Raw genomic sequence first — 27961 nt, 5'->3', positions numbered from 1 at the left:
TGTTGAGTCTCATCAGCTCTTTGCAGATTTTTGTGATCAGTCCTTTATCATTAGTGTTGTGTGCAAAAATGTTCTCCCAGTTGGTGGGGTATCTCTTTGTTTTTGTTATTGTCTCTTTTGCTGTGCAGAAGCTCTTTAATTTGATGTAGGCCCAGCTGTTTATCTTTGCCTTCACTATCACTGCTTTGGGTGATGTGTCTGTAAAGATGTCTTTGATGTGCAAATCACGTAGTGTTTCGCCTATATTTCCTTCTATATATTTTATGGTTTCAGGTCTTATGTCTAGTTCTTTAATCCATTTTGAGTTGATTTTTGTGTATGGTGTGAGGTAGTGGTCAAGCTTCATTCTTTTGCATGTAGCAACCCAGTTTCCCAGCACCATTTATTGAACAAACTTTCTTTGCTCCAATGCATAGTCTTTGCTCCTTTGTCAAAGATTAGTTGACCATAAATCTGTGGGCTTATTTCTGGATTTTCTATTCGATTCCATTGGTCTGTATGTCTGTTCTTGTTCCAATACCATGCAGTTTTGATGATTATGGCTTTGTAGTATTGTTTGAAGTCTGGGAGTGTGATGCCTCCATTCCCTTCTTTTTTTTTCAGGAGAGCTTTGGCTATTCGGGGTTTTTTGTGATTCCATATGAATTTCATCAATAATTGTTCTATTTCTTTGAAGAATGACATTGAAATTTTGATTGGAATAGCATTGAATCTGTATATTGCTTTTGGTAGGATGGCCATTTTAATAATGTTTATTCTTCCAATCCATGAGCAGGGGATGTCTTTCCATTTCTTTGTGTCTTCTTCTATTTCTTTTAACAGTGTTTTATAGTTTTCTTTGTATAGGTCCTTTACCTCTTTTGTTAGATTTATTCCCAAATATTTGATTTTTTTTTGTTTCAATAATAAAAGGGATGGTTTTTTTGATTTCTTCTTCTTCAGATTTATTGTTTGTGTATAGGAAGGCTACTGACTTTTGCGTGTTGATTTTGTATCCTGCCACTTTACAGAACCGATTGATTAGTTGAATTAGTTTTTCTGTGGAGTTTTTGGGGTCTCTATGTATATTATCATATCATCTGCAAATAGTGATAGTTTGACTTCTTCTTTTCCTATTTGGATTCCTTGGATGTCTTTCTCTTGTCTTATTGCTCTGGCTAGGACTTCCAGTATTATATTGAAAAGCAGTGGTGAGAGTGGACATCCTTGTCTTGTTCCAGATCTTAATGGAATTGCTTTCAGCTTTTCACCATTGAGAATGATACTGGCTGTTGGCTTGTCATAGATGGCCTTTATGATGTTGAGGTATGTTCCTTGTATCCCAAGAATTTCAAGGGCTTTTATCATGAATGGGTGTTGCACTTTGTCGAAAGCTTTCTCAGCATCTATTGATATTATCATATGGTTTTTATATTTCTTTTTGTTGATGTGTTGGATAACGTTGATTGATTTTCGGATGTTGAACCATCCTTGTGTCCCTGGAATGAATCCTACTTGGTCGTGGTGAATTATCTTATGGATACGTTGTTGGATTCTGATAGCTAAAATTTTATTGAGGATTTTTGCATCAGTGTTCATTAGGGAGATTGGCCTGTAGTTTTCCTTTTTTGTGTTGTCCTTGTTCGGTTTTGGTATTAGTGTAATGTTGGCTTCATAGAACGTGTTTCGTATTGTCCCTTCCTTCTCAATTTTTTGGAAGAGTTTGTGAAGGATAGGCACTAATTCATCTCTGAATGTTTGGTAGAATTCATTTGTAAATCCATCAGGTCCTGGGCTTTTGTTTTTGGGGAGGTTTTTGATTACCATTTCAATTTCGCTGCTTGTAATTGGTCTGTTTAGGTGTTCTATTTCTTCTTTATCTAGCTTTGGGTGACTGTAGAGTTGTAGGAATTTGTCCATCTCCTCTAGATTGTTGAACTTGTTTCCATATAACTGTTCATAGTAGTTACTGATTATTCTTTTGATTTCTGCTGTGTCCGTTGTGATTTCTCCTTTTTCATTTGTGATCCTGTTTATTTGTGCTTTCTCCCTTTTTTCCTTTGTGAGCCTGGCTAGGGGTTTGTCTATTTTATTGATTTTTTCAAAGAACCAGCTCTTGGTTTCATTGATCTTTTGGATTGTTTTTTTAGTTTCAATTTCATTTATTTCTGCTTTGGTTTTTATTATTTCTTTTCTTCCACTGGTTTTGGGGTTTTTTTGTTGTTCTTTTTCTAGATCTTTGAGCTTCGAGATTAGGTTGTTTCTTTGAGTTCTTTCTTGTTTCTTGATGTGAGCTTCTATTGCTATATATTTTCCTCTTATTACTGCTTTTGCTGCATCCCATACATTTAGGATATTGGTGTCCTCCTTGTCATTCAATTCAAAGAATTTTTAAATTTCTTCTTTGATCTCCTCTTTAGTCCAGTGGTCTTCCAGTAGTGTGGTTTTTAATCTCCATGAGGTAGGAAAGTTCCTTGCCTTCTTTTTATGGTTTATTTCTAGTTTGATGCCTTCATGGTCAGAAAAGATGGTTGGTATGATTTCAATCTTGGTGTATCTGTTGATGTTTGTCTTGTGCCCCCGTACGTGATCGATCCTGGAGAATGATCCGTGTGCACTTGAGAAAAATGTGTATTCCGTTTTTTGGGGGTTTAGTGTTCTATAGATGTCTGTTAAGCCCAAATGCTCTAGGTCCTTATTTAGAGCTTTAGTTTCTTTACTTATTTTTTGTCTTGTTGATCTATCCATTGTTGATAGTGGTGTGTTGAAGTCTCCCATGACGTATGTATTTTCTCTGATGTCTGTTTTCAGAGAGGACAACAGTTGTCTGATATATTTTGGTGCTCCTTCGTTTGGTGAGTATATGTTAATGAGTGTTATTTCTTCTTGAAGTATTGTCCCCTTGATCATAATGTAGTGACCATTGGGGTCTCTTTTTATTTTTTTGAGTTTGAAATCTGTTTTATCTGATATAAGTATAGCTGTTCCTGCTTTCTTTTTTGGTCCATTTGCTTGTAGGATTGTTTTCCATCCTTTAACTTTGAGCCTATTTTTATCTTTTGTAGCTAAATGTGTTTCCTGGAGACAGCAAAAGGTTGGGTTTTGTTTCTTAATCCAGGCTGCAACTCTGTGTCTTTTTATTGAAGAGTTTAGTCCATTTACATTTAGAGTTAATATTGATATGTTAGCATTTGTATTTGCCATTGTGTTTGTCTTTCCTTTGATTTTATTTATTTATTCTTTTAATAACTTTTTTTTTTTGGCCTTCTTTCGTTGTTATTCGTCCCTCTGAGGTTCTGGCTTTAGGATTCCTTGTAGTATTTATTGGAGTGGGGGTTTAGTCGTAACGAAATTCCAGAGTTTCTGTTTGTCTGGGAAGGTCCTTATTCTTTCTTCATAGAGGAAGGAGAGCTTTGCGGGATAGAGTATTCTTGGTTGGCATCTGTTTTCTTGGAGTCTGTTGACTATGTCCCTCCACTCTCTCCTTGCCCGTAGTGTTTCTTCAGAGAAGTCTGATGTCAGCCTGATTGGTTTTCCTTTGAATGTTATCTGTTTCTTCCCTCTTGTCAGCTTCATTGTTTTTTCCTTGTCCTGGATTCTTGGGAGCTTTACTATTATGTGTCTTGCTGTATTTTTCCTTTCGTCGTGGAAGTTTGGTGTTCTTCTTGCTTCTTGTATATCAATTTTCATCTCCTTCTTTGCATTTAGGAAGTTCTCTTCAATTATCTCCTGGAATATTTTCTCTGTTCCTACATCTCTCTCCTCTCCTTCTGGAATTCCTATAACTCTTATATTTCCTTTCCTCATGGAGTCAGATAGTTCCCGAAGTCTTTCTTCGTTCTTTTCCTTCGTACTTCTCTTTCCTTTTCTGTTTGGTTCTTTTATTTCTGTGTCTTCAAGAGTACTTATTCTTTCTTCCATTTCATCTATTCTGCTTTCATTGCTTTTCCCAGAGTTCTTTAGTTCCTTCATTAATTCTTTGATCTCCTGCGTTTCTTTTGCTTCCCTCTTTAGGGACTCAATTTCCTTCTTCTGATCATTGTTTTCCTTTATGAGTTCTGTCATTTTTTTAATCACGGCAATTTTAAATTCTCTTTCTGGAAGGCGCAGAAGTTCTTCCAAGTTACTGTCGTTGCAATCCGGGGGGTGGTTTTCTTTTTGTGGTGTGCTTTTTTCCTGAGGAGTTGTTAGGTTGCTTGTGGTTCTTCTACTCCCTACTGTCTGTTTTCTAATTTGTCGTATGCATTGGGACACTGTGTTGCTCGGACTGGCTGGCATCTTGGGTGAACTTCTCCGCTCCCCTCTGGCTCCTCCAGGAGCCATCTCTGGCTTCTGAGGGAGCTTTCTGCTGGTTTCAGGCAGTCTTTACTGAAGAAATGTCCCTGTTCTAAAATGGCGACGCGGGACTCAGTCCCTGAGCATCCGGTCTCAGGCACACTCTTCTGCGCGCCAGGTCTGCCCCGGCCGTGGGTGCCTGTTCCCTCTGTGGGCTCAGACTGCTGGTCGGAAGGGGCCTGGCGTGGGCTAACTTCCCAGCTGGCCACTGTCTCCTCCGGGAGGCTTCTGCCTTTCAAGCAGTCTTAAGAAATTTCCCTGTTCTATGGGGTGTTAGTGACTTTTTTTTTCTGGTTGCTAGGTGGCGCCAGAGATCTCTCCTATTGTCCTTGGGGGGCTTTTTTCGCCCCTCCCCCCACCCCGTGGGACAGGGAACAGAGTGGGGATGGTAGGGTAAACCTCAACGGCTTTGGGGTGCTGTGTCTGCCTTGTGCCCCACCGTCGTGGAGAACCCACGCCCCGAACTTCGTGCCCCGGGTCTCAGTTCCAAAGCCCTCAGTTCCAGGACGTGGGCTATAGCCCAGTTCAGTGGCGCAGGAATGGCGCCTTTTGCACCAGCTCCCGTGCCTGGGCGACTGGTTCCTGCTTAATCAGTGAGGGACTTTCACCCCAGTGAGGGCCTCCGCGTGTCTCCCCGCAAGCCTAGGTCGCAGGTGCGGGGACCTGGGCAGCCGCGATCCCGATCCGCTTTTGCTTTTCAAGCGCACTGCTTTTCCCGCGCAAGCTTACAGGCCGGCCCGGGGCTGTGTGCGGGTCTCCTCCAGGGTCTCTTTGTTCTCTAATGGCGCCGGGAGCCGTTGGCTCACCGCCGCGGCGAATCCTGCAGGAACTGCAATAGTTCCTTTCCACTCACAGTCCCGCTTGCTGCGTAGTTTGTTCTTGTTGGTCGTTTTAGTGTGTTGTTTTCCTCCTCTCTGCTGGTCGGAGCATGCCGACTCTGTGGGTGGGGGAGGGGAGCAGGGTTCTGCGCTTTCCTCCCTTCTGGTCCTCTTTTATGGCCACTTTCTTCTTCGGGTAGTTTGCTGAAGTCATCCGTTTATCTTCCGTGTCCCAGTTCTCACTGGGACCTGCCGCTTTTCCTCCCTATTAACTTTTTTTAATGGGAGATCTTACTCACAGCGTCTCCTCGCCGCCATGTTGCTCAGCCCTCCGCCTTCTTTTATTATTTTTACACGTATTATACTCAACATTTTCTTATGTTGATGAAAATAATTCATGACATAATTAAAAACAAAAGTGGCAGGAAGGAGAGAGAGTAAGTTGAGAATAAGAGAGAGAGTGGAATCCAAAGCACAGAGATATGATTGCAATTTAACAGGAAAAGAACCCTACCTGTCTCCTCTGTACTAAAGAAAGAGAATGCAGGTGCAACTACATGGTGACAAAATGAAGACACTCATCTAGAAGTTCCCATTTTCTCAATGATCTCATATAAAAGGTGGCTGAGGAAAGGTGAAAACCGGTTAAGAGACATGGGAGATTTCAGAATAGAGAAGTGAGTATAACTATCTGAGAGAGTAGGGAAATGACTCTAATAAGAAAACTTAGTGGTATTATCAGGTACTGCTCACTATCCATGCAGTATTGATTTTTGTTGTTACTTGTTTAAGGTCTCTCTGGTGGTTTTGGTTTTGATTTTGGTCTGACTAGGATCAACAATTATTAATAGATTCCTTTCCAAGGCTACAGCTGAGTACTTTGAGTTCATCATATCAGGAACCCAGTTTGGCCTATTTTTCTTAAAGATATTTTCTTAAACATGTTCTTAATAAAGTTCGACTAATTCCTCTCTTCTTGCTCTTACAACACTGTAAAATCATATTACAGTTTATCTTATATACACATACATAAAGATAAACAGAAGAGACAGAAGATCAGAGAGAGACAAAACAGAAACAAACAGATAGAAAGAGAGCCATACCCAGAAATGTGCAAGATAAACAACTCATCAACAGAGGTGGGGAAAGGGAGAACAGAGAAAAGGAACTGGGTACAGCTGAGCCCAGAAAAAGGCACCTGACAAAAAAAGCCAGAGAAGAATGTATATTGAGCTCTCAGTGGCAGTACTATGGGAGGGTTTTGTGTTCTTTTATTACCTGATTTTCTTTTTTCTGTAATAAGTAAATTTGTCATTAAAAAATTAATGCAACAACTAAGGATGGATTCTCAAAATGTTTAAGTTTTTTCTTTTTTTAGGCTTATTTATTTTCTCCATTAGTTTTTAATAAGCTACCAAAGATAAACCTTTTTCCAAAGTCGTAAATATAGCAAACCAAATACAGTAAATTTTCTAGATAACCTAATTTTTCATTCAATCATTTATGTGCATTACAAGCACATAAATACTAGTTAACCAGTAATTCTTTATCAACAGATTTAAAATTTTCATTAGGTTGAGGTAACATAAGCATTAAATATAATTGGCAATTTTCAGTCTAAATATACAGTATTTCAGCCTACTATTCAAGAGTTGCACTCCAATTTTGTAAAAATAAAAGTTATGAGAACTTTTCCAACAAGTCTAAATTACTAATCATTACTCCAAAATATTTGCTATTTTCCCTTAAATAACACAGAATTTTATTACCAAGTTATTATTTTCATACCTCTGAAGAGCTTTCATTATTAACATCCACTGTGTTTATAGGAGTTGCTGATGAATCTAAATCAGAACCTTGAGAGCCAACTCTCCCAGGAGTCTGAAACACAAACAGAAGGGGGAAAGAAATCAAAGCAGGTATTAACAATGTATTTAAAAATTAATAACATAGGGCCTCCTTGGTGGCACAAAGGGGTTAAGATGCAACCTATGAAGCTAAGCAACCTATGAAGCTATCTGCAGCCACTGCAGCACGAGTTCGATCCCTGGCCAGGGAGCAACCCACAGTCACAGCAGACCTCTCCTGCCTCACCTGCTGCTCCCCTCAGCAGTGTATTTCAGTACATCTGCCTGTTCTGTTCCCTACTCTGTCCTCTGGTGAATCCTCTCACCCCCCACACCTGTGGCCTGTACCCCAGTTCTTATATGCCTAGATGAATAAATCTTTAAAAAAAGATTAATAACATAAACAATAAAAATAACTAGTCTAATATGTAAAAGTAGATGTCCTCTCTTAATAACAAAGTATCCTTTATTGAAAACCAACTGTACTTACTACTGTGTATGAAGAGTTCTAAAAGCATTCTCTCATTTTTAGTTTTTTCACAATAAAATAGTTTACTTTCATATACAATGCTTAATAATTTTCAACTGTGTTTCACAAAACACCTCACTTAATCATGACATCTGTGAGAGCTGTACAACAAAAGTCATCTTCATAAATGAGAAAGCAGATTCAAAATGACTAAAGGACTACTCAAGAAAGTCTCTCTTTAACAAAAGTCAGAAAGAAGCTGAACTATGCAAATCTTATTCCTCCTGCATTTCTCTCTGCACTATACCAACTAAACTATAACTATAACTATTTGGTGTTAAAAAGACCAACAGAGTCCAAACTATCTAATCATCCATTCTTCTATCACCTATACTAACCATTACCAGTCAGTAACCAATACTTGATATACCATAACCAAAGACATGGTTTGGAATGTTAAAATTCTCTTTTTTCCCCTCCAATATTTATCATTCTACATTATCATTCTTTAATAGTCCTCATTACCTTAAAGGAATTAGAAATCTAGTGAAAAGTTGGGTAAAAAAAGTAAAAACCTTTTTAAAATTTAAATTTTAACTTGTTTTGCTTGTTAAATAAATCCTTTTTTTTAAAGCTTAAAAGCAATGACAGGGGCTTCCCTGGTGGCACAAGTGGTTAAGACACAACTCTACTTACTACTGTATATGAAGCTGTCTGCAGCCACTGCAGCACAAGTTCGATGCCCAGCAAACCAAGGAGCAATCCACATGGCTCAGCAGACCTCTCCTGGCTTGCCCACTGCTCCCCTCAGCGGTGTATTTCGGTCAATCTGCCTGTTCTGTTCCCCACTCTGTCTCTGGTGAATCCTCTCAACCCCACCCCCACACCTCTGGCCTGTACCCCAGCTCTTGTATGTGTAAATAAATAAATCTTTAAAAAAAAAAAGAAAAGCAATGACAACCCAGAAGTAATGAGCACTCTAAGTGCTCAGACTCTGGTGTCTAAGTACCATTCCCTACTAAAAGGAACCAGGATATTTTGAAGAAATAGTTGATTCTAGGACTGGAGAAGGAATTTTATAAAATGAACTGGGTGAGAAAATTTTGCACATAACACTAATGATAAAGGACTGATCATAAAAATCTATAAAGAGCTGAAGAGACTCAACAAAAACAAAGTAAATAATCCAGTCAAAAAATGGGCAGGGCCTCCCCAGTGGCACAGCAGTTGAGCACTGGGCTGCGAAGCTGCCCGCAGCCTCTGCAGCACCGGTTCGATCCCTAGCCACCAGCGAGGGTCCCACTTGGCACGACAAACCTCTCCTGCCACGCCCGCTGCTCCCCTCAGCAGTGTACTTCGTCAGTCTGCCTGTTCTGCTCCCCGCTCTGGCTCTGGTGAATTCTCTCACCCTCCTGCACTTCTGACTGTACCCAGTGCTTTAATTTATGTATTAAATAAATACATAAATAAATCTTTAAAAATAAAAATGAGCAGAAGAGCTAAAAAGGAACTTCTCCAAAGAGGAAATGCAAATGGCCACCAGGCATATGAAAAAATGTTCAGCATCACTTGTAATCAGGGAAATGCAAATCAAAACTACAATGAGATACCATCTTACACCAGTGAAAATGGCACATATTAAAAAAACTAGCTACAACAAATGTTGGCAAGGATGTAAAGAAAAAGGAACTCTCCTGCACTGTTGGTGGGAGTGCAAACTGGCACAACCCGTACGGAGAGCTGTGTGGAGATTTCTTGACCTACTAAACATAGAGCTTCCATATGATCCAGCAACTCCACTGCTAGGCATTTACCCAAAGGACACAGAATCATTAATTCAAAAGGGCACCTGTACCCCTATGTTTATAGCAGCACTATTTACAATAGCTAAGCTATGGAAACAACCCAAATGCCCCCAAATAGATGACTGGATCAAGAAGATGTGGTACATATACACAATGGAATATTACTCAGCAATCAAAAAAAAAAAAAAGAAACTCATGCAATTTACAGCAATATTGATGGAGCTGGAAGGGATCATGCTCAGAGAAATAAGCCAGAAAGAAAACGAAAAATACCGGATGGTCTCACTCATAGCAGGAATTTAGAAAACCTAAATAAGGGACCAGGAAAAAAAGACTCATTATAATAAAGTAAAAATCAAAATCAACAAGCAACTATAAACCAGAGACACACTGGATAGGGGAGGAATTAGGGTCAAAATAAGGGGGGTAGGAATTGTATGCAGAATATAACCAACATGAAAATGCATACACTGTGCAAAAATGGAAAATGATGTAAAAAAATATAAAATTAAATTAAATTTAAAAAAATGAACTAGGAGATATTGTTCCAAAAAGCAAAGAGCTATCAAACAAAACGGCAAAAAGTTATCTTGAAGGCACATCCACTAGCTAAAACTGGGACAATCAAAAACTCACACTGACTTCAATTGTAAACCAAATAAGCATATAAATGAAAGCCATGAGTTCATAAAATATACTTTTTAGGGGTCTCCCTGGTGGCGCAGGTGGTTGAGTGCAGCCCTGTGAAGCTGTCCACAGCCTCTGCAGAGCCGGTTCAATCCCCACCAGCCGCGGAGATACCCACATGGCGGGGCAGACCTCTCTCGCCTCACCCGCTGCTCCCCTCAGCAGTGTATTTCGGTTGGTCTGCCTGATCTGTTTCCCCACTGTGTCGCAGGGGAATCCTCTCACCCTCCCACACATCTGGCTTATACACCTGTTCTTGTATAAAAATAAATAAATCTTTAAAAAAATACATTTTTTAAAAACCCATGAGTTCTATTTTCTCAAGAGAAAGTAAAAAGACAAGGAGCCTCATTGATCAGCACTACAGTAAGCTCTTATTCTGAAAATGAGTAGTAAAAGGTAAAGAATTCATCCTGCCATTCCAGTATGTACTTAAAGTCATGGTAACCAAATAGCCCTGATTGGCGATGAAAAGTTCTTGAGAGAAAAAATGTCAGTTAACATACACAGAAGGAATGAAAGATGTAGAAAATCAGCAATTTACAACTGCTAATGAAATCAGACTCTCCAACGTAAATGACATCATAAAACCTTTTCCTGAATTTTTCGCCTCAGAAATCCTTCTGTCCTTTAAATTCTATTATGTCTCTTCTTTATACATCTCTGAAAACACTTACTGAGATACAAAGAAGAAAATGGTATTTGTGGTAGCTTGTTACAGTAATGGCCTTCAATGAATCATACCTGTGTTTTAATGCTCTTATTAATTCTCTTGTATAATTCTCTCCCACAGGAACTCTGGGATACCATGAGCCTTGGCTGATGGTGGAGCAAATGAGATACAAGCAGAGACTTGAAAAGTGCTTGCACAATGGGATTTTCTTTCTCATTGCTAGAAAACATATAAGCCAAGGATATCCTTGGATATGGGTAGTCATTGGATATAATCAGCAATTTGAGTGAGGCCACCCTAGACTAGCCATCCCAATCAAAAACCAAAAGATAACTCCAACTATACTCAGGAATTCAAAGAGAGGCCAGCAGGAGACTCATTCAGCTAAGCCTAGTCCAAATGTTGATCCACAGATCTAGAACAAATAAAACAGTGGTTGCTTTATACCAAAGTGTAAGGGAGGCTTATTGTGCAGCAAAAGGAATCTTTCTAAGGATGATAGCTCTTTAGAGACTAAGGTATTCACAACTCCTAGTCAGGACACCAAAAAAAGTGCCCACCTGTAAGATGCTTGAGTCATTGCTTCCCTCAGGGATAGGAAGGATAAGCATCCAGAGGGAGGAGTCACATTTGGAATGGAGCTAGGGAAGTGAAGACCAGTTGTCTTAGTAAGGAGGAGAGCCAGAAACTATTGGAAAGTAAAGACTGAGAAACATTAAGTCAGGAACAATGCCAATTCACCAGGAAGATACCAGCCCTTCCTCCACCAGCTCCCCTCGCTCTCACACCCCAGGCCTGGGAAGAAAAGTGCATAATTCACAGTGAAAGCAGCATGTTCTGCATTCAGTTAAGGAAACCCAAGTGGCCAGGACTGGGTATGGCAGCAGGGAGAGCCATGTAGTCATAGCAGGCAGAGTTTCTGGGCTTCAAAGACTGTCTCTGTCCTGGGGAAATGTGGAAGACAATTATGTCTGCCCCACAGTGTGAGCTCCCCCTGAACCTAAAAAGAAACTTCAGGAAGCCGCAGTGAATTCAGTCTTCCCAGAGACTTTTTCTGGGCCTGCTTTAGGGAGGGAAACAAAGGGATGGCCTGGAAATAGTGCTAATCTTAGTACTTATGAGGCTCCATGGTGTGGAAGAGCATAGCATTTCCAGGCATATTGCATGCATAGCTTCTTTGGCAGGGGTCTTCTACCACAGGCTTTGGAAAGACTGAGCACACACCCTCTAGACCTGTATCCTCCAGACCTCCTATACAAGTAACCACAGTGAAAAGAGCCTGTGAACAAAGGGGATCCTGGTTGCTGATATTCCTGGAAAGTGAGGAATGGTACCCACCTCCCTTCAAGTATGCCCTCTTAGGAATACCCCTTAAATTGCCAATTAGCTAATGCTAGAGAATCCAGAAATCTGAGGAAGATCTGATACAGCAAAATGGGCAGGGGAAAAAAAATACAACACAGGACAAATTGACCTCAAATGTATACATCACTCCAAAGAGGAAAAAAACTCTCCAGAACCCAAACATGAAGATACAGATTATCTTACCTTCCTATTAGAGAGTTCAAAATTGCTATGATAAAGAAATAAAATGAAATGTAAGAAAATGTAGAATAAAAATGACTTGACAAATGCAATTAATGAACAGAAATTAGAAATCAAAGATTAAACAGGAAAATAAGGGAGTTACAGGATACGAAAAGATCACTAGAGATTAAAAATTAATTCTGCAGAAAATCAGTGGTCTAGTCCACAGTGGCGTACGGAATTGGGGACCCTGAGAATGGTAATACAAAGGACCAGATGGAAGAATAAAGAAAAATACAAGAGAAAAAAATGAAGACTGACTCCATTAGGAAAGGCAACATAAGGATAGTGAATATCCCAGAAGGGGAAGATAAAGAGAAGAGAGCAGAGAATTTATCGAAAGAAATAACAGAGGAAAACTTCCCAAACCCGGGGAAGGAAATATAGAAGTTCATGATTTATAAGAACACCCAGTTATCTAAAATATCTAAAATCCAAATGCAAAATCTCAAAATGTAATGACACATAGTCATGAAACTACCAAAAGTTCAAGAAAAGAAAGAATACAGAAGGAGACTAGGCAGCAAAAGTAGATAAACTATAAAGGAAATTCCATAAAACCAGCATCATACTTCTCAGAGGAAACCCTACAGGCAAAGTGAGGATGGAATGACATATTCAAAATATGCAATGATAAAATTTTCCAGCCAAGAATACTATATCCTGCTACAACTCTCCTTTCAGATATAAAGGAAAAGTCTTCTCAGATAAACAGAAAAAGAGAGTGTTTGCCATCACAAAACCTTACCTACAAGAAATATTAAAAGGGGCTCTCCTAAATAAGTCAAAGAGAAGAAAAAAACAGAAGAAATTAACAAGGAATTGGAACCAGAAAACCATGGCAACTGCAAATCCTCATGTACCAATAATCACTGTAAGTGAAAATGGACCGCTCTCACTTTTGGCATAATATGACCTTCACCTAGAAAATTCCTGTACCAAAATAACTCCAGAGCTGTTTTTCTATTTATCATAAAACCGCATACCAATAGTAAGCTTCTTTTTCAAATAAACCACATTTAACCCTAATTTATTTATACCAACTTTCAGCTGAGAATAACTGCTATTTTCTGAAGTGTTAGCAATTCTACCTAACAGAGTCATCTACAATTTTAATGAGGAAGTGAACAGTCACCCAAGTTGTTAAATTATTAATGCTGAATTGAGTGCAATCCCTATTCAATTTGCCTTTCGAAGTGGCCTCTAAGAGGCTTTCACTAATGTTGAATCTGAATCCAGCTCACTCCAAAATTTCTGAAGCAACAGAACATACCATTTTCTGCACCCTAAGTCTTTTCTGTCTAACCTTCTGATACACAGAAGGTATCAGAAGCACAGACCCATCTAAATGCAACTGATTCTTGTTTTCAGCAAGGAATGTCAAGTGCTCCAGTATCAAAAGCCCATCTAAATCTAAGTGTGATTCAGTCACACAGACCTGTGATCAACTTTGTTTATCCTCTTAGAAGCTTTGTAAATTTACTTAACCTCCTAGGCCTCAAATTTCCATTTATAATGTGCAACTAGTAATATCAATCTCGGGTGGAGGGCAAATGAAATAATGAATGTAAAATGTTTAAATCAGTGTCTGGTATTTGGTAGACATACTATATATAGTAGAGGCCCATTTATCCATTGTACATGTACTAAAAAACACATTCAATCAAATTTGAAAGCTGGGAAGCATCTCAGAAATCACATTATAATGGAATCACTTCGTAGATAAAGAAATTAAGCCCTAAAAAGTTTAACTGGCTTATCTGACATCACTCTGCTATCGAATGCTAGAACTGCAATTATTTAGATATCCCAGGTGCTAATTCAATATTCTCTCTAGAATCTGAAATGTGTCTTGTTCCTCTCTCTGGTACACATACAGACACTTAATTTCTTTAATCTCAACTTTTTCATTGGTAAGCTGGTCTCAAAGGACAATATCATGGGTCATTCTAGCTCCAAAATTCTCATTCCACAATTCATTTAGGCTCTAAATTGGCTAATTTAGAAACTTGTCCATAGAAACTAAATCAAATGTATTTCCAAACTTTATATATGCTTAGCTTTCTTACTGACATTTTCAAAACTCTAAAATTGGTTATTAATATTTATACAAAAGTAATTTACCTCTCAAAAGCAGTCAATAAAAGACTGAGACTACTGAAATTAATATCAGATAAGATACAAGTAACTAAATTGACTTTATAAACATACAATTAACTCAATATTAAGCAAAAGAATAAAAACTTGCAAATATCTAACATATATTAAATATCTAACATATAATTAAATATCTAACATAATTGATGTACATATTTTAAAGCATGTTTAGAATATTGGGAGTTTAAACAAATGTGGATAAGTAGACACAAAAATATACCAAAATAAGGATTCACAATGTAATGTTAAGAAGAAGGCACTTCTCATTTTTTAAAGTCTTAAAATCACTTGAGGTAACTGGGAACAGTACTGATAATGAAACTTCCTAAACAGAGAATCTGTGAAATATGCTCAAAATTCCACCAAAGGGTCCTGAAAATCTACTGCATAGCACTTCATACAATAACAGAAATTCTAATATAGATTCCTGTTACAAAGTATATGTACAATGTCAATTTCAAAGAACACCACAAAATCATAAAATTAAAATCCATTCTGTATATAATCATCTTTTACAATGCAAAAATCCCTGAGAAAGACTACCCAAATAAGTAGATGACTGTCATAATTCAGGTTCCCAAGGTAACAGACTTAGAAACTCTGAAATATGCAAGCAAGAGATTTATTGAGGAGCCTTCTCAAAACACCTGTGTGGGCACAGGGACGCATGACTGAGCCTAGGGAGAAATTGAACAATATTGATGAGTAAGAGTTGCATTAGCAGGACCACCTATGCCCTTCACAGAAGTAGTCCCTCTCTAATCAGGAAAAGGATAATTCTCTGCATCCCCTCACATCAACCAGTATTTAATGAAGGCTACATCCAGGAAGAGAACCACCGTGGGTGAAGCAGCTTTCTTCTGTAAGCACAACTCCCAGAAAAGGAAACCTGTTATCTTTGGGAGAGTACTATGTGGCAAGTGCTGTAATAATCACCTTAGGTGAGTTATCAAATTTTATCACTTAACCCTTGCTTCCTGGAGACACTTTTTTCCTCAGCAAAGATGCTAGAAAGTAGGGTAAAAAGATACCAGGATTTGACACATAACATATCTAAAATGCTACTTAGGCTGTGCAAATGACCTGCACATTTATTATGCACAAGCATAATCCTATTGCTTCCTTAGTTTTCAACTAATACTTTTTACCCCAGAAAGCACTATAGAAATCACCTAGATGTTCCCTCATTGAACAGATAAGGAAAGAGAAACTCAAAGATTTGCCAAATATCAAACTGGTAGTAGATGCAGAACCTGAACTCAGTTCTTTTGATTACAAATTCAGTGATTTGTCTACTTGCTTTGCAGCCTTTATCCTTAAAAACAACAAAACGAAAATAACCCTGAGGTATTTATCTTATTGAAAAGCTCAGATTTTCAACTTCTTCCTAGATTATTTGCATTTTCAAAATCATGCACATAAGAAATGTCAGTTTTATGCTAAAGACTTGTTAATTGGAAGTCTAATAAATGAAATATTTTAACTATTAATAATAATAGCAAACATTAATATAACAGTTAGGCTCTATGACAAGTATGACACTAAGTACTTTTTTGCATTCTATCATTTAATCATCATAGTAAAGGACCTGAGTAAAATCTAAGGGACTGTTTCCATTTAACCAAGGAGGTGGGAAATAAAGTTAAAGAAGCTAAATAAGTTGCTTAGATCACAAATACAATAGAGCACAAGTTGGAATTACACCTGACTTCAAAGCTTATGCTCGTAATGTAACACCATCCACTATGTTACAGTCTTAGGCATCTTATCAATCTTACATTTCTCAACTTTTCAGATTTCATGATGTACATGATTTATTTTCATAACCAAAAGTATGTTCTCTTATTTTTAAGTAGATTTATTTTAAAAACTAAATCATTGCTAAAAATAGTAGAAGTTGCAGATAGATATAATAAGACTATATCAGAAAAACAGAAAAAAAGTAACTCATCCTTCTTTATCAGAGATCTAACTCGATATGACTTACCATTTAGTCCATCCCACACAATGATGTATTTTGGGTTAACACTGTAAAAAGATAGGAATTCTTAAAACATTCTCTAACCATTATTTAACTAATAAAGTCAAAATAAGGCACCATTGAAATTCATGAAAAAGTTTCATATTAGCGTATTTATGTAAAACTTTATCACAGCCTGATATTTAAAATGGAGGCTAGGATAAGAATGAAGTTTTTATTAAATTTCAACTATTGAAATTTTATTAAATTTCAACTATTGCTATGGTCCGTGCACCACTTAAACAGATGTCTATGCAAGTAAATTATTCATGTTGTTGTTGTATTAAATATGTCAATCATGGTGCAAGCAATGGCCATGGATGCATTCTAAAGTAAGCTACTGTACTTTAGAAAGTACGTATGTACTACAGCACATATTGAAAACAAAATGAAGTACATCCACACTATATGACCCCATGTCTACTGCCAGTTGAGCAGATGTGATCCCCTGGATTCAACCACTACCATTCACAAACTAACTAGCAGACAATAAAATAGCCCAGCGGCAAAAAGAACCTCTACCCTGACGCAAGAATGAAGTGCTAAGTCCCATGCCTAGCCCCTTTTATTTCAAACTATGAAGAGAAATGATTAATTAGCCACACAAATTAGCACCAGCAGACACACAGTACAATCACGAGGTAAAGTAAGAGTACATGACAGACTTGAGCAGATAATCCAGCTAATGTTTCAAAAGACCAGACTCTGAAGGTACACAAGTTACGAAGGTAAAGACCAGAGTAGGGGCCTCCCCTGGTGGCGCAGGCCGTTGAGCGCTGCGCTATGAAGCTGTCCGCACGCAGCATCTGCAGCACCGTTTCGATCCCCGCCAGCCGGCAAGGGTCCCACATGGCATGGCAGACCTCTCCTGTCACGCCCGCTGCTCCCCTCAGCAGTGTATTTCGTCAGTTTGCCTGTTCTGTTCCCTGCTCTGTCTCTGGTGAGTCCTATCGCCCTCCCGTGCATCTGGCCTGTACCCTGGTTCTTGTATAAATAAATAAAATAAATCTTTAAAAAAAAAAAAAAAGACCAGAGTAGAACATAAGAACAAGAGTATGTAAATGCATGGTATTCATAAAGAACCACTGAGTCTTTAATAGAGTAAAACCCTAGAGTAAAAATCACAAAAGTCTAGAATAATACCACATGAGATCCTGAAAAGCCTTCCAATAATAATGTCTAATAGGTCCAGTCAGACCCATATTGAATTTTTGGTTTTGAACTTCATCTTTCTTATGCCAAGTACATCCTTGTAACCACTACTATCCTACCATTGAGCTCACCTGATGGACTCTTTATACTTAGAATCAAATTCATCTAGTTAGAACTATTACCACTGTTTTGGAGCTTTGGTTAAGTTTATTTCTGGAAGAACAATCTGTAAGAGATATGCATTATGTACCACAACTCCTAGATGGAGGATTCCAAAGTATCGTATGGCCCCACTCAACTCACCACTTTGGTTGACTAAACCAGGAATGAAAACCTGCCACAGAAGAATTAACTCTATTGGTTATTAACTCTATTGGTCAGCCAGAGGCCTATGTGTGAAAACAAGGGGAAAAAAAGAGGGTGACATTTTAGATTTTTCTCTTAGGATTTAGGACTTGAAATAGTGGATCAGTTGGCTCTGCAAAGCTAAGGTGAAAAGCTAATGGGATCATATATTTAGGTGGTCATTGGGTTCTCAAGCATACTGAGTAAGCAACAGGAGGATGGGTACAATTACAAGGAGGCAGTGGTCCATGAGAGAAAGTGCAATAAAGAGAAGAGTCACCTCTGTCCCTGACATCATTGTAGGTTCTACTGTCTAGAGACCCAACTGTGTAACAATTCCCATTCTTGGATCACTCTGAAACCTTACAGTAAATCCCCCCTTTTAAACAGATTTGAGGAATTTTGTAATCCTTGAATATAAAAAGCTTTATTAAAATATGGTCCAATGATGACAAACTGCATTCATGCATTTAATTTCTAATTACTTTGTTTCCTCTCCTCCATATATCTTGGAAGAGTGGTCTGTGCTCCATTTCTATTTCTTTACTTCCCAATTATTCATTTCTCCCTGTGACTCTCCTGAAACTGATAACCTAACTGTCCCATTCCATGGACACTTTTCAGTCCCTTTTTGACTTCTCTTCAACATCCACACATATCTAAATATCTAATACTTGCCTCCACTTGTGTCTAGAGTACAAAACTTTTACTTACATCTGCCTACTAAACATCACTGGGATGGCCACACCTCCAGTTCATACTCATCTTCCTCCCCAAACCTGTTCTTCCTCCTTATTTCTTTACCTTAGTCCATTCCACCATCCTCACACATAAATCAACAAGTCCTATCAATTCTCTCTCTTAGATTTCTTGAAAAATCAATGTTCTCGCTCTAAACTTTTACCTAAATTTAAGCTTTCATCATCCCCTGTATTGACAACCAGAGATACAGAAATTCTGAGTCAGTGGAAAGACTTGGAATTTCTCTTTTTTAAAGAATTTCAAGTGATTACAATGTGCAACAATTTTAGGAGCCTCAATAACTTCTAGATGTACTCCACATGGCCACCAAGTATTCAACATATATTAATGTACTCCTCACGGCCACCAATACTCAACATATGTTAAGCATTAAGCACTAAGTTCAGTTCTACACATTAATAAAACAAATTCCCTACCATAAGGGAGTTCAGTCTAGTAAAGGAGAAGTCAAGTAAATAAATTGCAAAAAACCAACTAATGAATTTTCTAGAGATGTATAATGGCTACTATATGCCGTTTATTGAAGTTGGATCCTCTGGTGCTTTGTGAACTTAATTTCACTGAATCCTTCCATGACACTATGAGGTACATATTTATCCTCAATTTACAGATAAAGCAACTAGTTCTTAAAGACTTTAACATTTTGTACAAGATCTCACCCTAGCAGAGGGAGCCCAGGGCTTAAGTGATAGTCTAATTCCAAAAACACGTACTCATTCTCTTCATTAACATGGGGTAGTTGAGAGACGGGAAAAAGCAATTAAATAACTCCACTCGTGTAACTTGAACTGAACAATGTATACAAGCTATGGAAGGACAAGAATAAAGAGATTCTACAGAAGCACCAAACGAAACATGAAAACAGGTAAAACTGTAGGAAACTCAATTAAGTTGGCAAGGTCAGTACATATACAGAGTTATATGGAGATGAGCCTGGAATGATATAAAGGGATTGGAGCATTATGGGTTTTGTGTGCCAAGGTAATGAGTCTGGGTATCTCCTATGGGCACTAAATAATCACCAGGAGATTTTAGACAGAAGAGTGATTCACTTTTTCTGAAGGTTACCTTGGAAAACATATTTGTGGAGGGAATTCCTTATTACAAATTTGATCATTTTAAAATATTCCAAGGCTCCTTATTGTCTACAGTATAAAGCACAAAACCCTTTCCAGTCTCATCTGTTATAACTATCCACGTGCAGTAATACAATTTCCCTCTGCTCACATTTGCCTGGTTCCTGTCTCTACAAATGTCTTCTCTCCCTTGCCTGAGTCACTTCCAGTCTCTGCGAGACCTCAAACAATCTTCATTCCTGGTCTGTACTCACTGCTCTTCCCTACTCTTTCACTACAGAATTACTTTTTCTTTGGGGCTAACAAACTCTTCCTCTGTGTATCTATTAACACTTATCACATGCTTTGTAATTATTTAAGTATCTGTCTCCCCCATTAAAACTCAAGAGTTTTTTTTTATCCCCAAACCCAGAACAATAATTAGCACAAAGTAAATGTTCAATAGCATGACAAATGAATGTCTACACATATTAAAAAATGGGTTTTTTTTATACTGAAACAAGGGAGTCATAAGAAAAGTGTTCCTTGAAGAAATTTAGAATATATAACAACAACAAAACATTGGCAGCCACTGTGAGAGCTTACTGTGTGTTAGAAACTTGTAAGACTTTTACATGTTATTAATTCATTTAGTCCTTACAACAACTTTATGAAAGGCTACTATTATTACCACCATATAGCAAGACACACAGAAGTCAAGTAACTTGCCCAAAGCTACTCAGCTAGTAAATGGGATGTGGATATAACCCCAAAAAGCCTAGCTCCAGAATTCAGGTTCTTAACCCGAATTATACTGCTCTTTAACGCAAGCAAAGACCACCAGGATTAGTACTGAAAACTTAGTTGAAGCCCTGGTTCTTTTATCTTAATCTCCTCTTTTGTTCTTACCACATTAAGAAGAAACCTACATAGAGAAAATAATTCTACTTTTTAAATTTTGCTTCAATAAATGAGTAATAACATCAAATTTAAATGTGCAACTAATCGGGGACGGCTTCCCAGTCATTTTATTTTAGGTCAGGGCCCTCTGCTGTATGCCATTAGTCTCACTGTCTCTCCTTCATCCAAGGAGGTGACCATTCAGTTATGCGATTCTTTAACCAATTCCTTTTTCCTCCCCTAGACACTAACCTCTACAGGATTCATGTGTTTTATTCATCAATGTGTCCACAGCACAAAGTAGATATCCATAATAGCTATTTAGGGAATATATACTTTTCAAAAGGTCTTCCTTCCTCATTCACCTTTTTATCTGCACATATTGCTATCATCCTAATGCAAATCATAATTACTTAGTTACTAAAATATTAAAATCACTCTCCTCTGGGCCTCCCCTGGTGGTGCAGCGGTTGAGCCCTGGGCTGGGAAGCTGCCTGCAGCCTCTGCAGCACCAGTTCGTTCCCCGGCCCCCACATGGCTCGACAGACCTCTCCTGTCTGGCCCACTGCTCCCCTCAGCAGTGTATTTTGTCAGTCTGCCTGTTCTGTTCCCCGTTCTGGCTCTGGTGAATTCTCTCACCCTCCCATGCTTCTGACTGTACCCAGTGCTTGTATAAATAAATAAATAAATGTTTAAAAAAAAAATCACTCTCCTCTGATTTCTGGTTTTAACACATTATATGCAACAATGGCAAATTTAAACCTTCCTAAAACATTCCCTTTAATATTCATTTAATAAATATTGCTCCTACCACGTGCCTGAATACTACTAGAATGTCACCCCAAAATATGCCACTTTAACATTGATTCTTTTGAGTAAAAGGCAGTTAAGAAATAGCAAGTGCAAGGATACTAACTCTCCTTTTTCTTCCTGAAAACAGGAAATTAAAAAACTCCTATATGGAAGACACCTTTTCAAGGAAAAAAGAAGATATTGTTATCACCAGGGACAGAGAATTTGAGGTTGAAACTTATATATGAACAGACTTTGTTAAGCTAACCTTATCTTCTATTTACTTCTTTGCCACATGCTTTGTAATGACTATATAATCCAAAAATTTGGCTACACCGTGACCTTTATTTTAACAATATAATCAAAATCAACCTGATCTATGAAAGACAGAAAAGTATCATTTTAGATAATTTTAGAAATTTAGAAATAATTTAGAGATAATTTTAGAAAGAAAAAAAGCAGAAAGGGATCTATAGTCTTAAAAAGTCATAAATAACATAAAAATGCTGTGGAAATGTTCCAGATCTATAGAGATTAAAATAACATGACAAATCTGTATCTAACCCTAACTGGACCCTATGCTTGAAAAGGATATGTTCCAAAGGACATTACTGGATCAACTAACAAAATGGAAATTATAGATAATAAAGTGAATCAATGATAATTTATGAAACTGAATACACAGTAAGTCCTCACCTAAGATCCTAATAGGTTTTTGCAAACTGTAACTTTAACAGCAACAACGTACAGTTCGTTATGAGCCAAGAATCTTTCCTTCTCATAAATGTTATAACAAAATGAAGTTGAACAAAATACTTTATTCCAGGATCTGCTATACTGAGGCTAAGAGAAGAGCCCTAGTCTTCATTGAAGTATATTTTTTTCACTGACGTATTTAGAGATGAAGGATCATAACTGGATCATCCTCAAGTGATCGGGGGGGAGGGGGGGCAAAACTACCAAAGAGAGAAGAGAAGAAGAAAGTGAGCAAATGATAAAGCAAGTAGGATGAAATATTAACAAGAGGTGAATCTGGATAAAGACTATACAAGTGTTTCTTTTATTATTTTATTTTTGCAACTTTTATAAGTTTAAAATTAGTTTCAAAGTTTAAAATTATATACTTATTCAACTAAAACTACACGTTCAATTACAGTAGTCATTGCCTATATAAAGCTGTTGAAAAATTGCCTCTTAGTTCAAACTGAGAGGCACTGTTAGTGCAAATACATACCAGATTTCAAAGTCTTAGTATAAAAAAAAGAATAAGTTATCTCAATAATGGTTAATGATTAAATGTTGAAATATATATAGATATATAGGGTCAAAGAAAATATGTTTTAAAAATTAACTTCACCTCTTTCTTTTTCGTGTTCTTATATGTGGCTACTAGAAACTTTAGATGTGTGACTCATGGACAGGGTTTAGCTAAACAATCAACAATCTCCACAATGAGGTATCGCTACAATGAGGTATCTTTGTAAATCTCTTTCAATTTCTTTACATTCTAAACAGATCTCTAAAAAGTCACCTGGTTTTATATTTCTCAAGGGTAGGGACTGTGTCTTATCTACTACTGTATCCCAGTCTCTAGCACATATAAAGTATTATATTTGTTTACTTAAAGGCAATTTATATTTGTTTACTTAAAGGCAATAGGCAAAGGAAGGAAGGAGGGCAGAAAGAATAAACTCATTCTATCTCTAAGTCTATGTTTATACTGTCACCCCTTCCTATAATGAAACTTTTCTCTTTCTCTCTTAAGCATACATACTTTTCCAAACCCCATTTCATAATTATTTTCTCATCCCCTCACAAGGGTTCATGCTCATCTTTTCTCCTATGGACCAATCGCAGTCTTCATTGTCTGTATCACTTACATTTAATATATATATTCATCACATGCTTCCTTGAGAGAGAAGTTCTCATATTGTCCTTGATCTTCCACAGTGACAACCACATCATTTGAATATCTGAGTGTGTGTGTCTGGGGGTTGTTTTGGGAAGAAGGAGAAGGCAACAAAGTACTGGAGAAAAGGAAATGGACTGTGAGTCAGGAAAAATTGCATCTTCTAGAGACGTTCCGAAATCTGTCTTGACTTTGATAAATCACTACATCTCTTTCTCCCTCTCCCCTTCCCTCTCTCTCCTTCATTTTTAAAACAGAGAGGTAGACCTGTTGACCATAACAGAAATCTTTCATCTCTATGATTCTAGAATCCATTTTTTACTTGAGCAATAATGACACATACCAATGTAATACACTAAGGTAAAATCACAGTATATATTCCATAAAAAAGAAATAGCAACGAAGTTTGTAAAACTATCTAAAAGTACTAAATGTTGATCTCCTGTCTGACCATCAAGCACTTTAAATTCCCATTCTCTCCAAAGGACTGTTAAGCAAAATGTCAACACAAATACTGGAGCTATCTCAATTTTTTTACAGACTCTGTAAAGCCTCAAAGGGATACCTGTTTAGTTAAGAAAGAAGAAAGAGGAAAGGAGGAGGAATAGAAGAAACTAAATTTTCTGAAATGTACCCAGGCCTTATAGGTGATATTCAAAGTCACTAGGTTGTCAGTTTCTTCTTTCAAAAATAATCAAAAGAAAACCACAATGGTTAAAACGAAAACACCATCTAAAAACAGAGTATTAAAGGATCGCAATATAATTTTAAAGCATGATGACAATTTCAAACAAATCTCTAAAGCAGCAACTTGAGTGTGAGCTTGTGTCTTAATACCTCTGCTGAGAAATAAGATCAGGGTGGGGTAAAGCAGTTGCCATGTTAACATAATTTACAGATTGGAGTTATATCATAGTAAATACCACCTATGGAGTTAATATATATTCTAGGTCCTAAAATAGCAATACAAGTCACAAGCTTTCTTTATGGCATTTTATCAAAATGTCCCTATTAAATGTTGAGCGTTAACAGTCACCCAGCTACAAGTAAACTCCCTGAAGGGACTCCAGAGGTCCTCTCAAGATGTGGTGAGAAGATACCTCTGTATCTCGTCTCCCACCAATCCCTGCACATCACTTCACTTCTAAACGTAATTGCTTACACTCCCACTGAAACTTTGGTATTATTTGCTGTTCCCTCTGCTTAACATGCCCTTCCCTCTTTGGAGGGTGACTATGCCTCCTCCTTGAAGCTTTTCTAGATTGCCAACATCCTTTCACAAAGTGGATCCCAGGGCACTCTTCACTCTTCTATTATACAGCACTATAATTGCAAATCTTCCTACATTTACAATGGGGTTATGTACTAATATACTGAAGGTGAAAATCCCAAGTCAGAAATGGATTTAATACACCTAACCTACCAAACACATCACAATGTAGCCGACCCTACAAATTGCTGCTTGCTGCCTCTTCCCAACATGAGGAGGGTATGAAACAGCATATCACTAGCCTGGGAAAAGATCAAAACTCAAAATTCAACATACAGGTTCTAATGAATGATATCACTTTGGCACCATGATAAAGTTGAAAATTTTTATGTCCGAACCATCTCAAGTCATGGTTATCTGTTCATTTAAATTCACACTTCCCCAGGATCATACTCAGCGAAATAAGCCAAAAAGAAAAAGAAAAATACCAGATGGTCTCACTCATAGCAGGAATCTAGAAAACTTAAATAAGGGACCAGGAAAATGAATAACTTTAAGAAAGTGAAAATCAAAATCAACAAAAAACTATGAACCAGAGACACTTTTAGGGGGGCAGGGACGGGAGGGGAGGGATTGGGGCCAGAATGGGGGGGCTGCAATTGTATGGGGAATATAAAAATAAAATTTATTATTAAAAAAAAATAATAAATTCACACTTCCCCAAATAGACTGAGTTCTAAAGAGAAAACCCTTATCTTATTTAACTGTTTGCCAGCCCCTAACATAATGCTGGCATTTACTGACAATCAATGTAAATGCAATGAATAAATCAAAGTTAAATAGTTAACTATGACAAATACTTGAAACTTTCCTATTGAAGAGTACCTACATTTAACACAGAAGTTCTCTTGATCAGGCATAATTTTTCCCCTTAGGGAACATTTGGTAAAGTCCAGAGATATTTTGGGTTGTTGAAATAGGAGGGAAGGGACTTGGGAGGGTGGGGGTAGGGCCCTGTAGGGGGCGAGGCAGTGTTATCAGTATCTGGTGGTAGGAAGCCGGTGATACTGCTAAACATCCTACAATGCACAGGACAACCCCCAAAACGACCTAACCACTCACAAATATCAATGGTGTTATGGTTGTGAAACCCAGCAGTCAACTGACTTATTCATATGTGATGACTTCATATTACAATTCAGCAACAACCAGAATTCCAGTTCTGCAGTTTCAACCGAAACTTCTATAATTTGATGTGTATGCACCAACACACACAAAAAAAATCATCTTTATTGTAATCCTAATGTTAACAACATTAAACACCAAGAATACTGGCAAGCATTCCATATTTTGGGCAACTAATAGATAGCGACCAGAAGCTGCTCTTAAGTCACTCAACACTTTGTTTTATTTATAAACTTTGAAACAAATCCCAGCAAACCAATTTTCACTTGTGAAATTATGACAGAAACACAATCTGAGACATGATGTAATTAATCAGTTCCTCCAGATCCTATAAGAAAAACTTCCAAGAACTACAAGTAAATTGTGTCTTTACTGCTGAATACAGAAATTGATGTTGAGAGTCCATGGCACGCCTGCCCGTGCTTCTCTGCCAAAATCCTCAGCTTATCAAAGTTGTTTTAAAACTCTGACAAAACTGCAAAAAAATGCATTAACTATCAATGCAGGGTAACAGACAGGTAACAGACGTTAACTACTTCTTCAATACACCACCAGTGTGAGTTAAACGAATGAACACTGGAGCTGAACATTTCCCAAAGATACGCAGAACACTCCCTTTTCTATATAGTGGATGACTCACCTCTCCTTGGCACATTCTTTAGCTAAATACTACAAATTCACTAATTTCCTTTGTCCCTTGAACTAGTTACCCTACTCGCTCAGCAACCAACTTGGCCCCAACTTTCCCATCATTTACATTCTGGGATTCCATTTTGCTGCGCCCTGTCATTCACAAAAAGGAAGCAGGCGGGAGGTGCGAGGGATCCAAAACAAAAACTGGAGGACAGTCCCAGTTACAGAAAAGCGAATTGAACTGTTTTTCTGGGACCGGATTCCTAAACAATGCACCCACGGCTTCCCAGTGCTCTCATCTTTTTATCTTAAGGTGTTTCCAAATTTCAAGCAGAGAGAGCGCAGGCAGCGAGGGAAGGAGTCCACCCCTGGATGGAGCTTACTGCGGATTTATTCTTGGATAGCTCAAAAAAAAAAAAAAAAAAAAGGAGGGGGGACTAGGCTGAGAGTGGGGGGTGGGGGGAGCATTTTGAATTGCGGGGGGGAAAGTTTCCAACCATGAGTAATGCTTCCCTCTCAGCTGACTTCCCCCGAGTGGCAGCACCGCCACGGGGCCGGCGCTAGGCCGGGCTGCACCCACCGCCCTCCGAGGCCGCCCGGAGCAGCAGCCGACGCCGGTGCGGCAGGTGCACGTCGTGGAAACTTGGGGCGCCGGGAGGGCGGGGAGTGGGGGGCAGACCCCAGCCCGCCTCCCCGCCGTCTCCCCCGGGGCGTCCTCGGCGCGGCGGCGGCGGCCGGCCGGTCCCGCGGGCGTCCCGTCCCCATTTCCCCGGCGCCGCGCCGGCACCACACCCTCCCGCCGCGAGGGGGGCTCCGGGCCCGGCGCGCGGGGTCTCGGGGCCCCCGGCGTGCGCCCCGGGCTCGGCCTGCCGCCCCCCGCGGCCCAACGGCCCCGCGGCCCCGCGGCCCGCCCCGGGGCGGACGACCGCGGCCTAGCCGCGCCCCGGGCGGCGGGCCCAGAGCGGCGGAGCCCGCCCGAGGAGGGGGAGCCCGCCCGAGGAGGGGGCGTCCGCGCCGCCGCCGCGCCGGAGCCTCCGCGCGCCCCGCGCCGGGCGCTCCCGCTCCCGCTCCCGCTGCCCGCGCCGGAAGACGCGCCGCGCGCTCACCCGCTGCAGGATCCGCCTCAGCATGGTTCCCACGCCGCCCGGCGCGCCGCGGGCCTCCCCGGACCGTCGCGGCCGCTCGCTGCTCGAGGGTGCGCGGGCGGGCGGGCCGAGCCGCAGGGGACGCGGGCGGAGGTCGCGGCGAGGCGCTGGCGGCGGCCGCTCGGGCGGCCCCGACTTCCCCGGGCGGCGAGAGGGAGCGCGCGCGAGCGAGCGCCGAGGGAGCAGCGAGCGCCCGCCGGGCCGCCCCCGTAACTGACAGCTGGGCGGGCCCGCCCGCCGCCGCCGCCCCGCCCCCCCGATGGCCATCCGCGCGGGGCGGGGCTGGCAGGGGCCTGGCCGGGGCCCGCAGCCAATCGGGAGCGGCGGTGGCGTGGGCGGCTGCATGACGGACAGGCGGCAGGACGCTGGCGCCGCCGCTCCTTCCGGCGGGCCGGGGGACGCCGCGGCCGTCGGAGGCCGCACGCGCGCGCCTTCCGCGCGCCCGCGCGGGGGGCGGGCCGGGGAGCCCTGGGGCCCCGCCGCGGGTGTCCCTGAC

At 39.7% G+C, this 27961-nt stretch overlaps 1 protein-coding gene across 6 annotated transcripts in view; it reads right to left on the bottom strand.

The window, feature by feature from the left end:
- Positions 1-27961, bottom strand: part of EEA1 (early endosome antigen 1) — a 419318-nt gene that overhangs the window by 72084 nt on the left and 319273 nt on the right. For 4 of the 6 annotated variants that reach the window (XM_054696139.1, XM_054696138.1, XM_054696141.1 and 1 more), the window contains one exon: positions 6921-7013. In XM_054696139.1, the coding sequence (XP_054552114.1) occupies positions 6921-7013 (93 nt within the window). Of the gene's footprint in view, positions 1-6920; positions 7014-27426; positions 27623-27961 lie in introns of those variants that run through there. The other 2 variants (XM_037513883.1, XM_054696140.1) reach the window with 2 other exon arrangements.

The sequence above is a fragment of the Talpa occidentalis genome, unplaced genomic scaffold, assembly GCF_014898055.3.
Source record: "Talpa occidentalis isolate TD23 unplaced genomic scaffold, MPIMG_talOcc4v2.1 talOcc4.16, whole genome shotgun sequence".
Classification (NCBI taxonomy): domain Eukaryota; kingdom Metazoa; phylum Chordata; class Mammalia; order Eulipotyphla; family Talpidae; genus Talpa; species Talpa occidentalis.
This window is presented reverse-complemented; position numbering and strand designations above follow the sequence as displayed.